At 30.5% G+C, this 26,874-nt stretch overlaps 1 protein-coding gene across 1 annotated transcript in view; it reads right to left on the bottom strand.

Moving 5' to 3' along the window:
• The window catches only part of LOC148302655 (uncharacterized), an 82,649-nt gene that overhangs the window by 10,741 nt on the left and 45,034 nt on the right, over positions 1-26,874 (bottom strand). Inside the window, exons 2-4 of the mRNA XM_088271293.1 lie at positions 4,435-4,593; positions 2,660-4,294; positions 1,815-2,509 (exon numbers count right to left, since the gene is read on the bottom strand). Coding sequence (XP_088127419.1) covers positions 1,815-2,509; positions 2,660-4,294; positions 4,435-4,593 — 2,489 coding nt within the window. The remainder of the gene's footprint in view (positions 1-1,814; positions 2,510-2,659; positions 4,295-4,434; positions 4,594-26,874) is intronic.

Here is a 26,874-nt window from a genome sequence, read left to right as displayed (position 1 = left end):
CAAATGAACAATTAAAAGTTGTAAATTTGGTTAAATTAGAAGATATTTTAAAAGATCAGAATAAAAATGAAGACATGCAAATAACACAGAAACAGTGCTTGAAGAATGAAAATAAAAATAAAGTAGAAAAAAATACTACAAAATATAAAACAAAATATACTCCAGGAAAGAAGAATTTAGAAGTAGATTGTCTAAGCAGGAATCCTGTTTTAGAATCGAATGAAAATGCAGATGAACAATTAAAAGTTGTACATTTGGTTATATTAGAAGATACTTTAAGAGATCTGAATAAAAATGAAGGAATTCAAAAGAAAAAAACAAATGGATTGAAAAAAACTGTGTCTACTTTAAAAGGGTCAAGAAAAAAAAAATACAAAAAAAAGAAAGAAAGAAAAAAGAACGGAAAAAAAAGAAAGAAAAAAAAACAAGAAAGAAAAAAAAAAAGAAAAAAAGAAGGAAAAAAAAGAAAGAAAGAAAAAAAAAAAAAAACATTATCATATCACTAAACTTATACCAGTCCCTTCACTACAAGAAGATGATCCGGAGGACGAGTGAAAATTTTACTATGAATTTTCATCCCCAAGGGGGGAGATGTAATAAAATAACTAGGTACCTACCTATACATTTTATTAAGTACTTACAAAAAGTACCTACATAAAACAGTTCTACCACCAGATGCCTCATGCGTCGCTCAGAATAAAACAAAAGACTTCCGATAATATTATTAACTGTTAGAATCAGATAGATAGATAGATAGATAGATAGATATAAAATTATTATAAAGATAAATTAAGAATAAACTTTAATTACAAAGCAACACATTGTTTATTTTATTATTATACACCCACTTTACATATTATTTACACTTAATTTTCAAAAGGAAAATATTACCACGTTATATATATATATATATATATATATATATATATATATATATATATATATATATATATATATATATAATAATATATATATATATATTTATAATAATAATAAGAAATACATTTTTAAGTATATCATCATCGCAACAAAATTTCAGAATGATTTTATAAAAAAGAACTACTTATGTTGTATTTTATCTCTAATGTGTTCAGATTCGGATCTACATGACAAAATGTTTCATATGTAAAGTGTGTGGCATTCTGACCCTCACGCCAATGTTAATTGGATGATGTATTACATCTTTATTTTGCACCCTCAGTATAATTTCAATGGAATGGTGTTGTTAATTTTGACACATTTTAGCATATGAAATAATAAAAATGGGAATATAACGTTAATTAAATATATTTTCCAATCCACATTATACTCGCAATATTCCGTACGTGTAAACAAACTTAACATATTGTATCGATATATAACATAACATTTAAAAGCTTTAAAAAATAACTATTTAGTGAGTTATATATACTTATAAGAGTTGCGTGTTACATCAATTAATTAATATATTTTATTTATATTCTAGATGGAGGTTTATTTTTTCTTCGTTCGCTTATATATAAAACATGAATCATAAGCCGAAAGCCCAAAAATAACACAACATGTATATAAAACATATATTCATCAGTGTTTTAGAAGCAAACAAAGAATTACACAATATGTAAAGATCCAAAAATGAGTTATTGATGTTAGAATTAAAAGTACCTAATATAACAGTCACAAAGAACAAACGGAATTTAAAACCTCTTAATAACAATATTTATGCTTGTAGTTTATCGGGATTATCTCAGAAATATCCTTGGTGGATAATTCCAATTTTGAAAAAAATACTCTGAAACTTAGAAAATGATACTGCATTCCTTGTAATATTTTACCTGTGTATCTTCATGTGACTGCTCAGGTATCCTCTGTCGTTGAAGTACTTTCCGCAGACACTGCACGTGGCCGCAAACTCCTTAGTCCCCATGTGCACGGACACGTGGTATTTGTAGTTCCGCAGCTGCGAGAAGCACTTGCCGCACTGGTCGCACGTGTACCGCGCTCGTCCGTCGTGCGAGCCGACGTGCAGCGCGAGGCTGTCCGGAGAGGTGAACACCTTCAAGCAGACGTCGCACTGCAGGACACCCGCATCTTTGGCATCGACAGACAGAACGGACTCTATTTTTACCGGAGGACAGATGTCCTCCTTAAAACAATCGATTCTATGGGACTTATCACTTATCACTGGCGAGCAGTCACTACTTTTGGCATCCTCTCGGACTGACGTCGAGCTACTATTTACCCGATCCAAATCTGTAATTACTTCATCACTGAAGGTTTTCTGAATGTTTTCCACGGATTGACTCAAATCCGCTTTACGAATATGTGGCACTATAAGTTGCTCCGTAATATTTTGCCTATTATTGAATGTTTTTAACGTATAGAGTGTGCTGGACAAGTTATTATTAGTGTCATTTGGTCGATCAGATTGGTGATTTGCAGTTCGTTTAGTGCATATTTGATCCGAAGTTGTACATATCAGCACATCTTGAGAAGTTTCCATTGATTTCGAGTCATTTAAATTTGAAATCTAGAAAAATAACCTCCGTTAGCCAAATTTCTCATTACTTATGTACGAAATTATACTAATAATTTTTGTACTGTTGTATTGCTAAATACTTTATATAACCAATATATTGAAAAATAATAATAAACAAAAAGGAATAAAGGGATTTCTTACCTGTATTGTGGATTTCTGTTTTGCTTCATCATTACGATAGAAAATTGGACATTTCGCTTTCCAAGGGTTTGCTAAAACTTTATTATGAGGAAGAAGTTTTCTTTTTCTATAATGTTCTAATAAAGAATTTGAACAACGATCGAAATTTGAACGAGAAGTTTTATTTGTACAATTTTCTGTTCGACATCTACCAAAATCAATATTATCATTATTTTCCCTTATACGAAACCCTAATCTAAGAGGTTTTTCACAGTGTCCATAATTCACCCGATCCATTAATACTTCTTCTCTATGTTTGGGTAATGACTCAAGGGTCAATATTTCACTCAGCGTTTTGTAATGACCCGTGTTGACTTCTTTAAATGCGCTGTGGGAATTACGAACTAAGTTAATAGCTCTAGTAGTTGTGAGATCCAAAAGAGTAGGTGAATTTAATAAAGGATCTACATAATTCGACATCTGAAATCTATTGACAAATGTAGATGAAGGTCGGACTCCTGGAATTGGCATTAAAGAAGGGACAGGTCGAACAAGCTTACTATCCCTTAAACTTGTATCACGGTACCCTTTTCGACTAGTTTCTATTAAATTTCTTGGACGAGGATCTGAAGATTTATTTAAAGTACTTATAGGGTTTTCGTTTTGTTTATGCATTTTAGTCAAACGCGTCATTTCTTGATACGGCAAATTATTTTTCATTTTAATAAAATCATTGTGAATGTCTGAATAATTTTTCGGAGATCCTTCCTTATACGATTCGCTCGGAGAAATAATTGCACGGTAATTAGAATGGTCTGCTCTTTCGCAATCCGAATCATTAGATTCTAGAACCTCGCAGGAAGATCGACTGTAATTATCTTCTGCTGAAAATTCCGAGTGGTTCTTCCGACCGCTGTCGCTTCTTATCATTGAATTTATACAGTTACCTTTTTTGTTTGGTTCTTTTATTAGGCTGTTACATTTACTCGCATATTCGTGTTGATCCAAATAATTGTTCTTTGAAAAAGACGCTTCTCTTTGAGTAGCATTTTTATATGAATCATGAAGTCTGGTTAATTCATTTTTACACGGCAACATATTCTTCAAGAAACGTTGTTTATGTATTTTGATAGAATTTTCTTGACAAACTTCGCTTTGTAAGGTCATATTTTTTATATTATACGGTATATTTAAGGGACTTGCTTTAGATTCCTTCTCACCATTTATTAAAAGTTCAATATCCATCTTGTCACTTTTTTCTGTTTTAATATCATTACAATAAATATCTTTCATTAAAGACTGGTTATTATGTAAATCCTTTAATCGAGTTTGAGATTCATCTGTTGACTGTTCTTTGAGTTCACCGTTACGGGTGATTTTATCTCCTGTAGTACAGTAATCTGTTGAAGTCGGTTTATTGTAACCAATATCCACTAATAAATGTTGGTAGGAATTAAACGTTTCGTTTAGAAATCTTTTATCGATGTGCACTTGAAGAGCTGTCGCTAGTGCAATAAAGCCTTGGAGGTGTTCTGTTGTGAGACTAACTTCTCCGCTGTAAACATATTGTAAGAGAGCTTCGACAACATCCGGCGAGAAACCAGCGAGAACAATACTTGTAGGCACATCTTCACTCGGTCTCGATAGCAGCAGACCCTGTTTAAAAAGGTGGTGAATAAAATGCAAGTTTCATGTTGTTTTTACCCCTCCGGGCAAATAAATAAAATAGAAAGTCATGTCAATCACTTGAGAGTGTGAACAAATGTTTCGAGATAATAGAAATAATACCCACTCACCCTTATGAAGGGGCTAGCGCAAGAAAGTACTACGCGATGGGCTTTGTACTCGATCCCCGCTACCTGCAGCGTGACGTCACACCACCGCCGAGTCAGCTCAGCATCCGCCAGCCAACGTTTGAAGGAAGTGTCATGGACCATAATACTGCTCTCTGCGTTCTACAAAACAAAATATTTTGGGTTCATAAAATGGCGGTGCTTATACTGAACTTTATTATAGAAGTATATTACTTGTAAAATGCAATAATAAAACAGATCGGAGTTCATTGGAATCAACTAAAATATATTCTTGAAGTTTATAAATATGTATACATATTTTTTATCACAATTCGTATACAATTTAAACATTATTTTTAAATTCACTTTTTGCAGGTTTAGATTTTTATTAACAATTGTTTTTGTTACCATATTTCAGAATAAATTCAAATTATTGTTTAATATTATACATGTATGGTAATTTAACTAATTGGAGGATTTACATTTTTATAAAATTGTCATGTTTTTCGTTAAATTTTTTTAAAAATCCACATGATATATCGACTCGAAGTTGAATGTTACAAGTCTGCGTGTTACGTTTCGGAGGTTTCAAATTAAATCCGAATATTTTTCTATTTATAACTTAAAATCTTGATTCATATATTATAATTTCTGTTTTTTTACTAACTTACTGATTAGCCATAACGCCGCTTCTCTGCTGGAGTAGGCAGAGAGAATAGAACGCCACACCACGCTGCCTTTGCGAACAATCTTCGCCTCTTCCACATTCATCCATTTCCTTATGTATACATATATATTTACATACCCGCCGATTATTCCGACTCCTGACATGACCACTTTAATTATTTGGAATACATGAAGTAGGGCCAAGTTTTTTATTTTATTATTTCCAAAAGAACTAATTTAAATACATTTTATTGCAAAAAAATAATAATTTTAAAGCAGAGCAAATTCAAATGAATAAGAACATTGTAAGTATTGAATGTGGTCTTATAATGTATGTATATATAAATATATATATATATATATATATATATATATATATATATATATATATATATATATATATATATATATATATATATATATATATATATATATATATATATATATATATATAGTATACGTAAACGTATATTTTCTCGTAAGCATCTGTGCTATAAGATTTTAAACTCAAATGTAAGAATAAAGATCAACATTATTGATTTTGTGTATCATGAAAGGTCTTATATATGGACTCTCATCATAAGTACATATATGGTATGTAGATCTATTCATGGGGAAACTGTAATCATAAGTTGATTCAACGAAATATCACGATTCGAACATACCTTTACCCGCTTCTCCATTGTGCCAAAGCTGAAGGTACAATTCATTATCACATTACGTGCGTAAATATACAAGATTTTAATGCAGTGCACAAAAAATTGACAGCCACCTCAAATCATCCCATCCCATTGCCTCGTCGAAGAGTTGTATTCATGATTGATAGTCAGCATTCGATATTTCAGCTTTTTAATTTAGCGTAATGTAACTTAATTACTTACTCACAAGACGTTTATTAATGAAAGTGCTAAACTACGTACATACCACAAAAAGTTTTTTTTGATGATGTACGTATTAGGTTTTTGTTACCATAAAATAATCTTCAAACCCTCATCCGCACCCGTTGGTGGGTACGGCACAAACGTAGTGTTATCTTGATTGTTAATATATGAAAGAAAGGTGATCAGTATGGAAAAATAATAGAGTGCTATAAAATTAAATTCAGTAAATTGGTAAACACCTTCAGCATCAAGCATCAGTTATTGCTTAGTTTATATGGTTTACATTTTTAAACTTTTATTTCCTACCCAATTTCTTCTTTTAAAAACAAATCTATACACAATATGATTGATGCGTTATTTTAAATAATGGTTTTTGTCGGCCAAAGTTATAACAAATAAGTAAGACAAAAACACGGTACAAAGTTAAAACTAACTTATTTTAAAACATTTGCATATAAATCAAGCAAAAACAGTATGAAAAGTAAAAATTAAGTACAGCAAATAATAAATAAAATACCAATTACGTTAAATTTAAATTTTAAGCAGGAAAAAAATATTCTCATTGCAAAGGGTTTTTGGAAAACTTGAACTTCCGCCAATTTTCAAATTTCCCTAATGGTGTCCAAAAGATCGCTAAAGTACTCAACAATAAATAGGTTAATATGTATGATACATGCTTTTTTTTCAACGACCATCGTTAACATTAAAGATGTGGTAAGGGTGAATGATAATTAACGCCTTAAAAACTAAATATTTTCCAACTAATTTAATCGGAAAATAAGATATTCAAAAATACAAGTAAAAATTACATTTCGTACAAGGTAAAATGATTTTCGTATGTGACAAATAGTCTGTATCCGTTGTTTTCAGTATCAGCAAATAGCAATTCATTCACTGATAAGAAAGTAAGGAGAAATGTAAATACCATCGATGTATTCATTAATAATATCGCTTCTTCGAATCAAGGCAAGTTATCTAATTCGTGTAACGTATAATACGTTTTGAAGCTATCGTCACGTCATTAAAAATTCAATTATAATATTAAATTGTTTGATAGTGTCAAGCTGCTTTTAACAATAGTTTTCATCCAATGCCAGGCTGTTTCTATAAGCATAGGATTACTTGTACCGCTAGATGAATCAATCGGGTATCAATTTCAATTAGAAAAATAATTTATGATATCAGCTATTCATAATATTATTTCTTTGAAAACAGATCTACGTACATATTTGTTAATATTTCAATTTAGAAAGCTGGTATATATTGATACGTTTATTTTTTTAAATTCACGTGCCTCTTTCATGTTACAATAAATTTATTTGAGTTATCATGATGCGATAGAAAAATAATAATCGATATTTGAAACGGAATGCAGAAGGTATATATGCAGTATACTCGTATACTGCGTACATTATCGTCATCATATTTTTACACTGGCTGTATTTGCATCTCGGATCACGTGTACATTTTGAAGGTTTTGAAGATTTTTTCTGAAACTCGTAGTGGTACGGAGATAATTTTGGATCGTAGATAATTTAAAAATATTTAGGAACATCAATTACAAGTACTTTGCTTTATAACTTCAATTATAATGATTATATGAATTATTATTTCCACACAGAAACTTCTGGAATATTATCCGCACCCACGATGAAGTTCTAATGTATTATAAAATGATCTAATTTTTATTGTTTTTTTACCTTTTTAAGAGACTTCAGACTTACAAATAATAATAAAATTTAACTAATTCATATATTCTCACTTAAAAGTATATGAAACAAACACAATGCAAATAATAATATGTACACTTAAATTATTATCAGATTTGACAATGATTTGAAAAGCAAAAATATTCTAGCATGTGAAAATAGGTAAGAGAGTAGTTACACGCAAGTGGGATCTGTACAGAATCAATAATTAAAACTGATTAGGTTAGACCGCAAGCTATCCCACTTTCTTCCTATTATATTATTGAATCGTAAATAAATGTTGTGGTGATTTTTGGGTCAGTAACTATAGGTACATAGTGGGATATAAAAGTAACTAAAATGATGTTTTCAAACTGATAAGTTCAACCACATTTACCATTACCTTCACTTATACAGATAAGCCGTAAGTAGAAATATTGGAATGTTGGCTTTCAGTTCGGGAAGGGAATGTGGATGGTTAATATACAGCTCGCTTTGCAGATAGCATAAATCCGGTAGCGTCAAATTGGGCGATCGAAGTGACCTGGTGGTAATATAATAATATCGCCAATTTTCAAAATGACACCCACAAAATTAGCAGTAAAACAATTTAAGAATTTCTGATATCTTTTTGGCGTATATTGCTGTATGATTAATTATAATGCACTTACACAGCATAAAAGTTAAACTAGACTCTTTATGTTTTAATATTTGTATATATTTATTGTATTTATTTCAAGTGTCTTATGTTTATTTGCAAATGCGGTAATTATTCATGCAATCGATGTTGCCTATATTGCCTAAACCCAAATAAACCAACTGCCTGACAAATGTAAAATAGAACCCAGTCAGGGATCCAAAATGAATGAACTGTAAAAGTTTATTAGTTATATTTTATATTTTTTCTCCTTTAACGCTTCTTACCCTACGTTTTTTATATGTCTATTTGCTGTACCTTTTATTGTTTTGTATTTTAAAATTTTCCCTGTATTTTCTTATTTGTTACTTTCTTGTCTGTTTTTCAGTCTTGTTAACCTTAATCCCATGTCCCAAAATGAGTAATGGAAATTCATTTTCATTCATTCAAACCATTATCCACATCCCAATGGTGCATAGGGCACTGCATCATATAAACGCAGTGTTATCTTGATCGTAAACACATGAAGGAAAGGTGATCAGCCCTCCGCTTCAGGTACCAGTCGAGGGTAATATTGAATAAATATTAGAGTGAAAAAATTTACCCATATTTATTTGACCCCCCTGGGAATCAAACCTGGGACCTCCAGAACGGTAGCCGAGTGTGCTGACCATTACACTACGTAGGCGGACAATGGAAATTACTCATCGGGATATTGTATATGATATTTACGTATGTAATATGCTTAAACAAATAAATGTATCTTGTATGGAAAGAATCAACGAGGTATTTTTCTACTTTATTTTTTGTGTAACCGTTTATTTTATTAACACATACACTACTCAATAAGCAGATTACCAAGCATCGTCACGAGTTGACCCTGTGAGCACCAAAGTCTGCAGCAGTTATATCATTATGGGCATCGACTGTTAGCTGATGGACGGTTCTTTATAATGAAATACTAATTTAGTTTATTTAGACACGCCTTTAGTCAATTCTATAACTGTAGGTTAGTGCAAGTACTTAATACTGCACTCTCACGCACTATGCCCATCGCCGCTGCGCGCTGGTCAACCCTCGAGTAATGGGAACACAAGAAATGGGCAGTATTTCTTTGCTTACAACCTTTTTGTGATCGTCGATATTTTTTAAAGTGACCGTGATTATTACAAAAACAGTAATTATTTTGAACGATTGCAAATATATTAAATACATATATTATGTAGATAATGTTATACAAAATATATATTTGAACTTGGAAAATTTACGAGCTAATTTTTTAAAATAAAGAGCCGCGACCCGAGAGTCGCGAAGGAAGATCGTCTTTTTTTAATCGCTCTCAAAAGTAGCCTCCATTAGCTAAAGGTTTGGTGATCAGTGGAAAATATTGTTATTATATTACGAGTATAATATGAAAGTCAAATAAAATATTTAAGTAAAAAAAAATCTTCTCCTTCTAACCCTTATCCTTATCCACACCCAATGGTGCATAGGGCACTGCATCGTATTGACGCATTGTTATTTTGATCGTTACTTACTTGAAGGCAAGGTAATCACTCCTGGTCTTTAGGGACCAGTGCAGGGAATATTAAATAGATATTATAGTGTAAAATATTTATTTTCACCTCCCCCCCCCATGAGAATCGAGCCCGGGACATCCAGCGCGGTAGATAAACACCCTGACCATTACACCATGGAGGCGGACAAGATAAAGAGAATATATATTTATATATATACATATATATAAATATATATATATATATATATATATATATATATATATATATATATATATATATATATATATATATATATATATATATATATATATATATATATATATATATGAATATGAATAAATAGATTTGATGTTTTTCAATTACATGTGAATAATTCAAAAGGAGACATTTCCATTTCTCGTTTACTACATTATTAGATTTACATTTAAAAAATATTTTTTTAATTCCGAGTTACATATATACTAACCATCGTTTAATTTTATTTGAAGATTTACAGTTCCCATAACGAGTATATTAGCAAAACATATTATAAATTTACACGTAATGGAAACTTATTTTTATGAGTGACATATCAATATGTGTACGTGTAGTTGAAATATTATTATATTTTCATTTAATTGTTTTATAAAAATAAAACGATTCATACACTCGCACTCTGGTAATATTTATCTCGACAGACACAGAGTTCTGACAGATGAATCAAAATATCTAGGCTACCTCCACTTACGTTTAAATTGTTTTATTGGAATCGGACAAAGGCCGGATAGTAAGACTATTGTGAGAAAAAAATCAATTATATTTCTGTTAATCAATAAACAGAAGATAGCGATGGTGAGCGAAGATGGTTATCATTATAATATATTTCGATTATTGATATAAATTTGGGTATTATTTTACGCGATCAATCCAATTTCAATATAAAATACGACAAATGAATAATGAAACGATTGGAAAATTCGCTGTCTTTTTACGTAAGCTGTTTTGGGAAATCAATTCAATAATTTGTGCGTTTAAATCCAATTAGTAAAAAAAGTTTAATGAAATACCTACTCGTTTTTAAAAACAGCCATATTTCAATTTTCGAGAATCGTGATCCCCTCAATTGCTACCGATACCTACACCAGACAGACTCCTTCAATTCGGCTGGAGTTAAATAGGTATTCAAAATAACAGACTTTGTATCAATTTAATACGTGAGGGAATTAATACCGACAAAATTAGGTGTACTACGTGCGCCTGTATAGTACAATAGTATTCAATAATTCCCACGACTAGCAGCGCACCTACTATATACCTAGAGAAAAATAATTGTCTAATTTTTATTACTTGTTCTGCATATGTAACATATTTGTGTTTAAATATATGTACATATTGTATCATTTTGATAAAACCTACTTTGTGAAAAACGCAGTTTAATTGGAGACAAAAAAATATTGTAAAAAGTAATTACAATTAAAATCAATAAACCCCAACCGTTACATGAAAAACATATAAGAATTTCTAGGAAAATATAAAAAATTGGAATAAAGTTACAAACTACCGAAGCCTAAGTGAGAACGGATGTATGAAATCGATGGACACGAAAAATGAAAAAATGGTTACAAATGGAACATAAATAAAAGAGCGATGGATAGAATATGTCTAGGAGGTGTACGAAACTTGTGCAATTAATTAATAGTGTTAGTACATACGTGGCATTAGTGACGTAAATACTCTTCCTTGAATATTTGTGAATGATGATTCAAGAAGAATAGATATGGAAGAATTAATAATGTCACTAAGTCCTGAAAAAATGGAAAACTCAGTGCCACTAATAAATTGAATATCAAAATGTTTACATTTAAATAACACTATTGAACTAATATGTAAGTTGCTTATTACCATCATGAATTAAACCTGCAACATTTATTGACGAGTAACGTTGGAATAGACTAAAGTTGAATTTACTTTCTCATTACAGATGATTTAGAGCACCATCAATCGCAATTTATGGCGGAATCGGTTTTTACTAAAAAAAATAAGGTTAACTTTTTGAGTCTCAAATTTTATGACAAAAAACTCGTTTTGAGTATTGAAAGTATTTACACATTTTTACTAACCTTATCGGAATATTTTAATATAAAACTGGATACTGTAATATTTTAAGGTACGCACATAAAAAGACATTTGTTTCCCATTAACATTTTAATGTTTTTAAACGTATTTCATACATTTAAACTATAAAATTTCCGTCCACCTATCGAAGTTATTATTGTACACCACGAGGCGACATAGGCTCGAATACGTATATAAATTTTCACATAAAAATAATATTAAACATACAAATAAAGAATTCTATATGACATGATATGTATGTCTACGTGTGAATTTATGTTAATATTGGAAAGCCATTTCTTTTACTGAAAATTAAAATTTGATGTTAATGTTATAAAACTTCGTTAACGATGGGTCTAAAATGTGTCGATAATGGGCATCATTTAGCGAGGAATGCGATTACCAGTAGATATGCACACACATTATGACTACTACGAGGGATTTCACTATTTCACATTTAAGCATATTTATGGAATAAACTACATATAATAAAATTCACACGAACGTACTAATGGTTTAGAACTTTACAGATTTTTCATAGTATTCAATTCGAACAATGACTGTCCGTTTCCAAGCACACTAAAGAATATATATATGTCATAAGAAAACTCAATCACCTAGTTACATAAATTATTATTTGGAAAATAAATACGCCCGCATATTTTTATAAACGGAAAAACATTCCCTTTGAAAACAGATATAGACCAAGATGGTGACCAAAATTTTCCGCAATTTTCCAGTAATTCCAACTGCTTGCGGTGCGTCGGCGAATGTGATTTTTCTCATCTTCCAGCCACAATAGGTAACTGGAAAATCCAATTCGCTTTCTATCAAAATATCAATTGGATATTTACGATTTCAATCACTTAATTCTAGTTTGAGCATGAGTGGTGTGTAGATTATTGACGTCCAAATTTTTCCAAACGTTTTGTACATTTTCGTTTTGGAAAATGGGGAAAGAAGATGGAAAGTTATGAGGCGAACGCATTGAACATTCCCAACAGATATTCAGACGTTCAAAATTGCGTTTGCAATTGAAAAATTGTGATTTTTTAAAATTAAATTTTATGTTTTTTTTATGCGTGAATTTGCAATCGCACAGAAAGGAAATCAATCGTTCTGTTTATTTAGGTTTTATTAACTTCATTGTCAAATTAAGGTACATGTTATAATTTTTTATACAAAAAAAATCGCTAAAGACTAATCACTCAACACCCTATAAAAGGCAAAATTATTTTCATTCCTTTATTCAAATATTAAATTCCGGCTTAAAAGTCATGATTCGCATCATTAAAAATTTTGATCTGAAAAATTTATCAATACCTTTTCGCGTACAGACACACATAAAAATGTAATGGCTTTAGTATGGATAGTGTAAAAAATAACCTGCTTGGCATTATGTTACACTATCGCTGTAATTTATTGCTATCTCTTTTTATATGTTGACCTCTAGTTAAATCTCAATTTAATGTGTTCCTTATTTATCCTTTAATAAAGAACACTTAAAATTAATTCCTTTATATTAATTTTTAAGTCAATTAGTTAATATATTTATCTACACGTATCGTTAGTCTAGTAATTTAAGAAACCACTCGTATTGAGAATTATTCCGATTTTGAAAAAAACAGTCAAAAATAATAATAAGTATATAAATATTCCCGTGTAATTGCTCCATGATTTAAATGGACCTGACATGAAGTGGCGAATAAGATTTGAATGTAAAAAGTGAAAAAAATGTAGAAAAAGGAATAATAAAATGGTCCAAAAGAATATTGAGTGTAAGACAGAAACTTTATAAATCACTTATGCAATCAACCTTTTATTTTTAAACCTAGCCGTATTTTAACTCAAATTGCACTTAACTAGGTGTTAGCACTTATACCCCTTGTCTTCTAAGTGCTTCGGTATTGTAGGTTATAAAAAAAGCTGTAACATTTCTAAGGTATAATTGTTTGAATGATTTATAGTAATTGCTGTGTATGTATGTATGTTCACCTCGCGCGCAGTAAGAACGTTTGCTGTTTAGGGTTCTGTACTTCTGTAGTCAAAAAATATTGTTTTCTTATTCGTTTTTAAATTACCGCGTGGTCATATTTGAAGGTGTTAAGGATATTCGTTTAAAATGTGATTCCACCATATTAGCTAATCGTTTTATCCGATATAGAGTATTAATAAAATAACTTAACAGGTAGCTATCAATTACGCATTTACATGTAGCTCAAAGTACATAATATATTGGTTCTTTTGCAACTTATGGCTATTTTAAAAGTATTTTTCCATAACCAAAATATTATATGTATGCTCAAATTAAAAATGTTTATAATACAAAATACGTGGTTACTTCAATTATCTAATGCATTTTTTTTCTCTTTGTTTTAAATTCTTTTGCATTGCACAATATGTTATAATTATAAGTGCAAAAATATGTTTAGAGTGAAAATAGTACCTCTACCTTCATTATATAACTAGTATATTTGGGACAGATAATAAATAAACCCATATATTTAATGTTTGTATGGATAAAGATAATGTCCGGCCTTTTTTACAACAATTATTTTACAAAATCACATGATGTATGTAGATTTAGAAAAAAAAACTTTTACAAGTATACATTACAACCAATTAGATTTATGTACCTATGCAAAACTTAGAAAACGATTTTTTTAAATTTAATTTTACTCGTATCTCATGAAAACTAATGCCATTGCGCTGTTTCCCTGGAGGAATTTCAAAGAGGATAGAACGCCACACTCGTCTCTCCTAGCATCTAGCTTCCTCAAATTCCATGTCTATTTGTAAATACCTCCTATTTAGTCATACATAACATTTTATTTAATTTATCAATATTAGACTTCTGACAAGCCCAGATTACACAATCGTTATTTTTTCATGCACGTGCATATTGATGTACATATGGACATCATATAAATAGGTTTGGAATTTTACATATACAAATATTTATGTAAAAGATACTCTGTTATTGCATTCTCGATAAAATATAAATATAAAATCGATAAAATATAAATTTATAAATATATTCATAAAAACACATTTTCCAACTAATTTCATTTGAATTACGTTTAAACTACTCATACCTTTCCCGTGCCTACACAAGTGCGTAGATAATATAAATGAAGATGTTTATCATACTGAAGCATTTAATCGGTACTAAATAATATCACATACATTAGCATTTTAACCTGCTACACGTTAATATCTTATTACGTATAATAATATTAGTATAGCGTTGACACAAATCACGTTAAATAAATGTCACACCTTTAGGTCAGATGCAGGTTTCCAGGTCTGGGAAATAAGTAGGTATAGTAAATACATACTAGAAATAACGAATTCCATTTTTTGTATGTTTACTCTAACTGTTAGACGTTGGATTTCACCTGTTCCGTGTACAGTTCGGTAAAACAAATAAAAATTTACCGTCTTGATGATACGTCACTACTATTTATACAGTATTAGGCTTGCCATACGTCCCGGTTTGAACGATATCTTCTAGACTTTAAGGTGAGTCATTTTGCCCAATTTGAAGCAAAGTACAAAATAATATGTATGTTTAAATTTCTTTGCAACAATTGATAAAGTAAGGGAATTTTTATCAAAATTAAGCTTACTAGCGACCTAATTATTGTAAAAAAAATGTGATTTCTAGAATAGTAATGTACATTATATAACGTACCTATAACGATTGATTGGCAATGATAGGGACATTGAAAGTAGTAAAATAAAAATAAAAGTAAATTGAGGTTGCGAGCGGCTGGAAATATTAATATGTATATAATAAATTTTAAGTGAAATCGGTGGGTTCACTTATTTTCCATTTTTTTATTTGCAAGAGTGGATCTGAAAAAAACCAAAGGTCTTCGAATCAAATCCAGGCATGGGAAAAAACTTTCAACGTACGAAACATAATATGTGTGAATTGCTATCATCTTCCTATAGACGATAATTCAAATAAAAATAGTTAGGGGTGCACAAAAAATAAAGTTTATTACCCTGCTATAAATTAATATTTCATTTTTATAACGAAGATTTACCTAGTTTTCGAGGAAATCATAATTTCATAAAGCAATCAGGAATAGAAACCAAAAAACGATTGAATAATGAATAATAATAACCCCTCCCTCTCCTTTTCGTCAACAAACGTTCCGATGTTTGTTGAGGAAAATATGGTAACCCTATATATGTTATCATGAACTTGCACTGACTGCAGAGAATGAAATAGTACGTCGATGATCTTTCCGGGTCGATTCCGACGGAAATAAAATTGTCTTCATACACGGTCGCTCGAATTAGATACCTACGTAAAATTAGCTTAATATATCTAAATTATATATATTAGCAGCGGATCCGCGACTATCATCAATACGGTGGTTCAGGAGTATTTTATTCATATCTTAAATGTTTCTTCCAAACTGAGAGAAGGCGTTCTAGTTAAAACGGTTCCAATTTAAATTTCTTACAATAACAACATATAATTTCCTGTCTAGATATTTACAAGATATATCACACTAAAAATATGTGGAAACTGTTTTATCATGTCTCTATTACTGGTCGTATTATTTTTACATTACAAGTAATGATATTAGTATACTTAAAATAATATTTGCGATAGAAATGAGTTAACTAAACATTAAATGATTCCACAAAAAATAATAAATTGCCAGGCAATTGAAAGGCGTCGTGACGTAGTTGGGTAGACGTTCAACTCCGAAATAGACGTCAATTGCAATGAATTCAAGAAATATTTATTTTTAATTGGTCAGGGCGTTTAAGTTGTATTTTTCTTATCAAAGTCCCCCATCCTTACTATTGTGCAGACAAGCCTCTAAGATAGAAGCTTTGCTTTGCGGGTTATTAAAAACAGTTATGTAACTTCGTAGGCTATAACTTATCGAGCCGTTTCTTAAAAAAATACATATCGTATTGATGTCGGTGTTATTTTATCAACTATGCAAAATTTTCAACCCCACGGAAATTATAAACGTATTCCCGGTTCTAATAACACATTTTATCCGCCCATGTAGTGTTGCGATTTGCGCGTTTGACTACCATGCATGATGTTCCCCGTTTGGTATCCCGGGTGGAGGGGAGGGATGATTAAAATGGTTGTGATGTTTTAACTCTGATATTTATTTAATACCAGCACCGACTGGCACCTGAAGCTCGGGAGTTGAATCTTTTACAGAATTGAGTAGTTTATTTGATTAGTAATCAAATGAACACCGCTATTCAGCGCATTGCCCAGAAGAAGATGAATGACACAATGGTGCACGGTTTCAATACCTCACGTTAGATGACGGGTGCATGTCAGACTTTTTAAACTATCAAGACCCTAACCATGCCTTGATTTGACAAATAACCCACCTAATCGCTCATAATTGGTTACAACCTCTTATGACATGAAATTTCCGTTTTAAATCAGTGAGTTTACCAATTTTATCTCATATTTCATAGAAATTTTACTGTATGATTTAAAACCCAAATTATTACTACATACAAAAATATATATAAAATTTCAAGTTGGTCACATTCATTTAATTTCTCAGTTTTTTATTTTTCAATTTGAACGGTTTGAAAATATTTTTCTATTATTCTATTGGAAAAATAGACTTCACTTAAGGACTCGATCGCGTCAAAAAAGAAATACATGTAATTAAAACACTTCAAAAATTAGTATCATAATAAGTGTTTATGTGATAAATCTTCTACTACTTACCTACATACCATATTCAATGTAAATGGAGACAAAGATACTGTAAACAAGGCACATATATTCTGAATATCGTATACTTGTGATTGGGCGCATCAATACACGTTTTTGTACAACAGTAAACACTCTTAAAAATACTTGTACAGCGAATTTTAAGTGGTATTTGACCGATTGATTAGGAGTTTTAAAATATTATTTTTGAGACGTTTTTATTTAAGTAAATAAGTATCGTCGTTTCGTCCACAAACCAGTTAATATAAACTTATGTGTTTCGTATCAAACAATTTCTTTTTAGTTTCATTAATATTACAATTACAGAAGTCACCCTACTAAGTACTAGTAAATACTAAAACATAATACCTAAACTCCACGTTTTTATATATAATGTACCTATAATATCGCATATGCAATAGTTTGAGAATTTATAAAACACTTCAGTACAGTATATTTCATTAAAAAAGGTTCTTTTTGCACTTACTTAATATACAGACATTGAAGTTTGGAATTAATTAATATGAACCAAAGTATTATTATTATTATTTTAGTAATGTGATTAATATGTATATTTACAAAATTGTTACATTAAGTTGACTTCCGATCTCAAATAAAGTTTTTTTTCAATGTTTCCAGCTTATGATTTATTTTGGCGATTGCTGTTCAATATTTAATAATCCTATTTATATTCTAATGATTTATTTACAGCTTGCAAATTGTCGACGTACATAGACACGTATCCTCAAGAGAAGTCATGAGAGGTTTAATATTAAAATGTCGAAGTCTGGCAAACTGAAAATCCGCTTGAAAATGGGCATCAACATAGTACAGGTATTTCTTTAAAACTGCAGATAGGTATGTTTTGATATTAACACATTGTTAAAACGCGAAGCGTTTGGTTACAAAATTCTCACGTCAAAAAGCTATTAATTTAATAAATCGTTAATCCCATTTGTTCTGAGAACTTATAATATTTATTGAATCTTTTATTATGTTTTTTTTTAATAATAAAAAATAATATGCACAGGTCGTTTGTGAAATTCAGCAGATGACAAAAAAATCGTTCATTTTTTTAACGTCCATTTTGAAAGATTTAAAGGGTCAAAAAAATTAAAAGAAGATCTCGATCAGAATTAATTTTTGTCTATGAAGATTTTTTAGCGTAAAACCCAAAAAAATATTGATTTGTACATTATTTTTTCAGGGCCCTTCATATTCCCGTCGGTAGAGAGATAAGGGAAAACATAAAAGATGCATTGTTTAAATCAAATATCGGGACATTACTGGATCGTCGGAACGCTGCATGACGAGACACCATGTCTATAAAGGTACCATGTCATGGCGTATCAGGGACGAACATGGTTATTTTAATTATAAACTAATACCTACGAGACGTAATGTTTCGCAGACCAAGTGCCAATAGCCTTTTTTAGGAATACTCATCAACGGTGGACCTAAAGTTACAAAACCAGTAATACCCAACGCATTGAGAGCACTCATTGAAACAAAATGCGCGCAAATACTTACTAATTTGAATGGTTTGAACTGTTTTCAATGCGGTTCCATTGTACTAAGTCTGCAGCAGCCTGGACCAGAACGGCCTATCTTTTGAGCACTTACTATAATTACAAATTGACTTGTTTCTTATTATGGTATACGCGTTCTTTTCATTTGAATTATATGCAGAATTTCATTATGAAATTGACTTTATGATCATTCAATGCATGTTTACCGTTTTTCAGCAACTTGTATAATTAATTATTTATCTACTCACTATACGTACAACAGAAAATTATCTGACCCGCCGCGCGCCGTTCTGTAATAATTCAAAGAATAGCGGATAAACTACATACCGCTTCAAAGGTCACGTTTTTAATTTCTATACTAACTTATATTTGTGTACAGTTTTGATAAATTCAGTTTAAATTTTTAATTAACTTAAAACATCTTAGCCGGAGTAAGTCCAGGTTCGCTCTATAATATGGCGTCGGCTTTTATGGAGGCTAAATAGTCGACTTCAATCAGAATCAACCGAACTTCCGTTCTTACTCTTAAAAAACGTGCGTTGCGAGTACGTGGCAGTATAAATATACCCAGGTACCTTGGCCTTATGAAAAAAGAATGAGCTTGGGGCCCTGGATGATATTACAAAAAGTTAACTACGTTTTATAAATAAATTTAACTTTACTTCTAGACTCTTATTTCTAACGATTTCGTTATTCTCCAACCGGTTGTCGATCAGTACTGTCAGAAAGGTATTGTTACTGAAAGATTTTATTAAAAATAATATCTAGCAATTACCCTTCTTGCATTTGAATCGACAACGTGTGTTACAATAACAAAATCATTAAACAATTAATAAAAATCTAAAGTAAAGTAAGGTTAAAGTTATCTTCACTACATAGTAATAGTTCGTAGATAACGCAACTGCTCGCAATGTCAACGATTTGTCTTTTTATAGTAGTTTTTTCCCCTCTAAACATATGTTAGAATGTTTAATTTGATTACACGTTAATATGAATTTGTAAATAAATTTGTTGATACCATTTATACGAATAAAAATAAAATATACCTCTTACAATTCCACTTTTTTGACAAATAGTACAAAAATAATTTAAAAAACTTACTGTTAAAGTTGTTATTTTCTTAAATCTAACACTTTGATCTGATTTGTTAATCAATTAGCAAAAAAAATTTCTCACATCTCTGATTTTTATGCTTATAAAACCTACATTAACATCACCCGGCACGAAGTAAACTATCATTCAACTTACATTAGTGTCTATACCACCTGTCATTCGGTCAAATAAAACAGTAGTTTACATCCACAAAAAGGTGCATAGGAGAGGAAATATAGAGTACTGGATACTTAAAAATCAATTGAGCCTGCGTGAGTACTGGAACAAAAAATAATTGTGTTATTACGAAAACAGGTACACAGATTATACGTACATCTAGGTCGATCGCTACTACAATAAAAGGAAGCGGAAATTAGATATAATAGTTTTATACAACATTTAAAGAAGATTGAAATTACAATCCCTCAATTATATTACAGGAAAGTAGTTTCTAGTTTTTGCTTGATAAAAATCGTGCAGTGAAAATTGGTTTGCAATAATTTTACCGTTAACCATGGTTACGAGAATTCAAAAGAATCTCCGAAATAACGTATTTTTATTTTTATTTGTTTTGTATTTAGAGTAAATTCAGGAGGTAGTACACACTTTTCTACAAAATATTTATAACATTTGGCAATGGGACACTTTCTCAGCATCATCAAGTTTTCACCGCACTATAGTAGGTCATTTGAATATATGAAAGCGCTCAACCAAAAAAACACGTACCTGGTTTTATTGGGGATATAATAAAATTATTTGCAACAATTTATAACTTGTTATAATTAATGCATATATTTGTTTCTGGAAACGGTACTTGGATAAGCGTCAGATTTAATCAGGTCTTACTGAGACATATCGAGCATAACTAGTCGCCTAGTGAGTGTTCAACATTAACACTTTGGTACAGTACCATAAAAAAAATATCGACGTGGATAAATATGTTTTTTAAATTTTCTTGATAGTAATTGTAAGAAATAGTTTCTGTTTTTTTTTTAATTAATGTTTTTTTTTTAAATATACCTTTATATAAAACTTTGCGTATTTTTTGTGTAATTATGTTGCAAGCAGTCAATAGTATAACTGGAGACTCGCGAGGGTTCAGTGCTTTTTAACACTTTCTAGATGCAATACAAATTCATAGCAACTAATAGAAGTTAAAGTTATATCAAAGTAAAAGAATTACAAATAGGATTTCATTAAACTCAACAAATTAGAGAAAAACGAATTACATGTTTTGTATACTTGCACTGAAAGCTCATATCGTGCAGTTGTGAAACAAAGTAAGTATAATATACTATATAAATATAATATATTATATTTAGTAATGTACTGCATGCAACATCTGCTATCGGAAGTTGGTTACCATTGTAATTTACAAATGACACATCACACATCGCACACCATCCTGTCAGAAATCGGAAAAATAAAATATTTTTTCTCAATTTAACAAGCCGCTCTCTACGCCTCTCCGAGTCTCCTTACGTCCACCCATTTTTATAAATAATTTAAAATAATAGTATTTATCTCTAAAATGCGCATCACTTTTCTTTTCATTTTCTGTACTTTCTTTGGGGGAAAACATTCTCTCTCTTGAAAAGTTATAAGTGTGAATCTTCTTCTTCTTCTTCTTTTTTTAGGACTAGGTCCTGTCCAGCTGAAGACCAGCTATCCTTCCATCGTTTAGGTGGTCTTCCTGGGGGGTCTGATCCCGCTTATGTTGCTGTCCGCTGCCACCCTCACCACTCGATCCGAAGTGTGAATATAACATTGAATTCATGTTTCAATCGAATAATCTCCTCTACACATTTTCTAATTATAACCAAATTACAATCAATCAAAACTAATTACGTGGTTTAAAAAATTCTTAATTACATATTCGTAACTTATATTATTGAAACTCCTACTAAAAGAAATAGTGTGAAGAGTAAATTAGAGTTTATTTATAAATGTACATAAAAATTCAACGAAGAGCGGACGAATAAAAATCTCCTTTTACAACGGTGTTACACTGATAGGTATGCGCCACGCAAAAACATTCTGAATTGTACTGTTAAGTTAACCAGAAAGATATTATAAAGATAAAAATGTTCCTACCTCAATGACAATAGCCAGAAACATTAAGCTCGCAAATCACGTAGTGTTGTTCTTCACTACCTCACATTACTAAACCTATTCTTACTGCCTTAATACCCCACTACTGGGTCACACGAAGCCATTCTTTGAATACAAAATTGTCGTAGCTGTACTCTTTAACAACTGCCATTTGTTTATCTCAACTTATTTCTTCAACTATCGCAAAATTCATCGTAACTGAACACTTTTTCGTGATAAAGGGGAAAAATCGCATTTGGAATTTTTATTAGCAGTTTAAGGTATTTGATATATATTGTGATATGTTTTCATGTCAATTTCAATTGTTCTTAACATCATACAAAAATATCTTTTAAATACGTTGAATTCAACCCACAATTTGTGTTTATAATCTATTTAAATAAGATTACGAATTAGCTCATGTTTTATAACTTTAGACGTTTGTTATCCAAATACACAATTTTCGTTTTGTTTCAGTAACATACAGTAAAAGTGTTTCTTTAAGACCACCCAGGAGACATAATAAATAATAAACGTTACGTTCATATTTATATAAGAAACAATAACCATTACCATAGAACTAAATGATTTTTATTTTATGTTTTTACCAAATAATCAAAAATAAACCATAAGACATCAATCAAGATGTTTTATATAATTTTTGATATCTCATCAAAGATGAAGAAGAATATGGAAGTGTGGACATTTACGGGACTGACGACCGTTATAGACTGGTTTAAGTGATCACTTTACACACGTGTAACATTCACCAATTATACCCATATTGACAACCACAATACTCAAATTCTTGGAAGTTCTATATATATATGAACCAATTTTGAAACATTGTTCTTGAATCACTAGAACTTCACTAGAGACATTTATTGGTGAGATGAAAAGAAGTTTTTTTACTGAGCAGAAACTCTTTTATTAGTATGTGAGGTCCGAATCCTGGATTATAATCACACACTTGAGAAACGCCAGAAAATACCATTTTCATTTTTATCATTTAAGCTTATAATTTCACCAGATAGTTTATAATTTATTTACAGACTTTCATATTATTCTTCATCTTTGATGAGATGTCAAAAATAATATGAAAAAAAATCCTATAATTGGAGATAATCCAGATTTGTGAACAAGTATTTAGACACTCAAAATGTTGTAAAATGTTTTATGCCTAAAAAGGTCATTTATAAGATTTTAAGATTTTTAAGGACTAGATTATTTTAATCAATAACCTCTTTTGATCTTATTTGAAAGTATAATCCAAATTACGCAACTACCACCTGCAGATACCTGTACTTAGTCGCCAGGGGTGTTTAGTATTTATAGGTATAATCGATCGGTGATCGCGCAATAGTCGGATTTCTGAACCTTTGCTATCAGTTGAAACAAGGAACGTGTGAGACATGCGAGTCATAGATTATATACTACTCGGCGTAATGTATGATCATGTTGGCTAAGAGATATTACCTGCCCAAGGGAGCTGGGGGCTCCGCCCTCGGGCCCCCGCAGCCGGAACACTCCGTGCCAATAACTCTGCGACAAGTGAAGGGAAATTGCAAACAGAGAACTAGCCAGTGTGTATGTTATAAACATAAGGAAAACGGGTGTTTTATGTGTTCAATGATTTTATAATAAGTCTATTTTGAAATATACTCTAAAGTCTTTACCGTTTCATATTATCACACACATACCATATACTATATATAATATTACTATAGTGATTTGAATTGTATTATTTTATAGCTACAGTATCACAAGGTACCTTTGGATTTTTTAGTTTTTTTTGTTGTTTGAATTTTTATTTTTTATATAAAAGATATAATTTTTTTTAAATAAAACCAACACTACGTTACAATAGTACGTTTTTTAAAATCTTTAAATCTCATATCTAAAGATTCATAATGTGTTTCCTAGAATTTTCCTTCTGTTGGATATAAGAAAAATTTAAATACAAAGGGTTCATTTCTTGAATGTTTTTCGCAAATGCTTTGTGGCACATTTTATAAACTTTATAAAATCTAACAACTTTTTAAAATTAAACAAAGTGTTCATTCCAAATTAGTTGCTTCATTTTTGTTTTCAATATAATAATGTATATTCTTGGCCTAGTTGAATGAGTGGACATTATTTTACATTATGAATGAGGTGTGAAGTACCTTAAGTGCTTAGAAATATTTTATTTGAAATTTTTTGAACTTAAAAATATGAAATTTAAAAGAAAATGTTTGTTTTTTACCACTTGAGCTATATTTATTTTAATTCAACGACTAGTTTCTGAAGCTACGCTTCCATCTTCACATAAACTTACATTAAGACCTAAAGATGGAAGCATAGTTTCCGAAACTAGTCGTTAAAATAAAATAAATATAACTCAAGTAGTAAAAAACAAGTATTTTCTTTTAAATTTTGTTTAAGCAATAAATTAAAAATAGGAATTTCAAAATAAAGAAAATCAATTTCTAAACAAAATTGAAACAAAGTTGGACATTTTCTTCAGTAATTTTGCGTATTGCACTCTGGGACTTCGTCAAGATCAGATCATCGTATTGACCCCTCTTCTGATTTTGAAATTTTCATCTCTTCCTCGAGCTTCAATGCGCTCCAAGATTCTCAAGATTAAAAACCGGTCTCTTCTTTGCTTTTCTCACTGGCGTTTTTGTTCTTCTGTTTGGGTTCTCAGCTTTTCTTGATAAAGTTCGTGTTCCTTCTTCGTCATCGTGAACTTCCAGTACCACTAGAGTCTACAGGTGTTATTTTTCAACCTTTGGCCCGGCATTTAAATGATCATAGTACGCACACGCCCTAGGAATAATGTCTGATCGGTATAAAAGGTACTTTAGAAGATTTGAAATTTCTTGGAACCTTTTTTTACAAAACTGAATATGTCAATATTGAACGTAATAAAAAGATAAATGATTTAAATTTAAGACAGTAAGGATATCATTTTAGTTAATACTTCACTACAAGTATGATTTAACTGTAGAAAAAAATATTTTGGTATGGTGTAGTGCTTAGTGCGTATGGCTACCAAGGATAAGATTCCTAGTTCGATTCTTGGTGAGGTTTACACATTTTTTTAGTGGCTCCTTTTCAAATAACATATTTACATGTCTTGAATGTGTTTTTTTTTAATTATATTTTTTTAAATCATCGCATATGTATTTTCAATGGGAACATACGTATTAGTTATTTCATATTCATGTACAATAGATAATTCGTTTGAAGTAATTTTTATGTGCATACGAGATCTGGGCAACCGTTACGCGCGTGATGTGCTTTACCTTTGAACGAACGATGCCATAAGTTAGTGGAACAAAAAAGGGTAGTATGAATAACCTTTATAATATTCAAGATAAACATCGAAAGGTGAAACATTACCACCAAAGCTTTTTATTTTATTGTCTCAAAAATTAGTTGGATTCGAGGGAATTTATTATTTTATTTATCAATTTAGTGTTAGGTGCAAAAAGATTTTAAAAAATTGGCATGTGTAAGAGATTTTAGGTAAGTGACCCCAATATACTCGTAGTTATGTACCTATAATACATACCTCTAAAATGTAATTAAATTTACTATATTATATTATAGAGTACAAAAACTAACTATTTTGATTGATTGAGATATTTATAGAAGAGTAAAAATTAGTATTAAAATACATTATTTAGGCTTACTTCATCACTACTGACAACATGCCTGCGTAATTTGACTATTCTTTCATCGTGTAATTTATCAACGTCGTCAATCTACTATAGAAAGAAAATTTGGAAAAAAAATGTTAGAAATAGTCAAATGAACATTCATAAATTATTTCTAAGATTATTTAGTATTTGTTACCTTCCATGTCGTTGCGAATTTAATCTTTTAACCTATAAATATGACAGGCAACTTCTATTTTTTACCCTAGAAAAATATTTTTTTAAAGACGACCTCTGATTTTGCAAGATATACCCCAAAATTATTTTTTGTACTGATTTTTTTTAAGATCATTAAAAACTCTTGTTCACGTTTGTTATGTAAACAAACCTACTTAATAACATCATTGTAACTTATAATTGTTTAATTTCCGCTCTCGCCATTAGTGATCGCAAGGCTTTATCTGATCTACCTCTAACTTACCATATAAACAGGTACTAACCACGTTTTCAATAAAATAAACGAATCAAAATGACTAGACATAAATGTGCACATGTTATACATCGGGTTACTTATCTCGCTCTTAACATAGAAGCTGTCCGAGTAGAAGTGAATGACTGGTAAGTGATTAAAGATCTTTATCTTATTACCATAAATGTAGTATGAGGCGACGGCGTACCCGGAAAAAAATTGTGACAAATCCAAATATGATTTTCGGTCGCTTCTCCGTTCACTGTAGTTTTTTCTGCTCAACGATTTTAGTCTTCAAATAAGCCAAAATTTTAATCAAAGTTTAATGTCAGTATTTAAAAAAATGTATGTTTACATGTTTATATGTTTATATATGTATATATATATATATATATATATATATATATATATAT

This window comes from Brachycentrus maculatus, unplaced genomic scaffold (assembly GCF_059751285.1).
Source record: "Brachycentrus maculatus isolate JH-2025_06_01 unplaced genomic scaffold, ASM5975128v1 h1tg000424l, whole genome shotgun sequence".
In the NCBI taxonomy this organism is placed as follows: Eukaryota; Metazoa; Arthropoda; class Insecta; order Trichoptera; family Brachycentridae; genus Brachycentrus; species Brachycentrus maculatus.
This window is presented reverse-complemented; position numbering and strand designations above follow the sequence as displayed.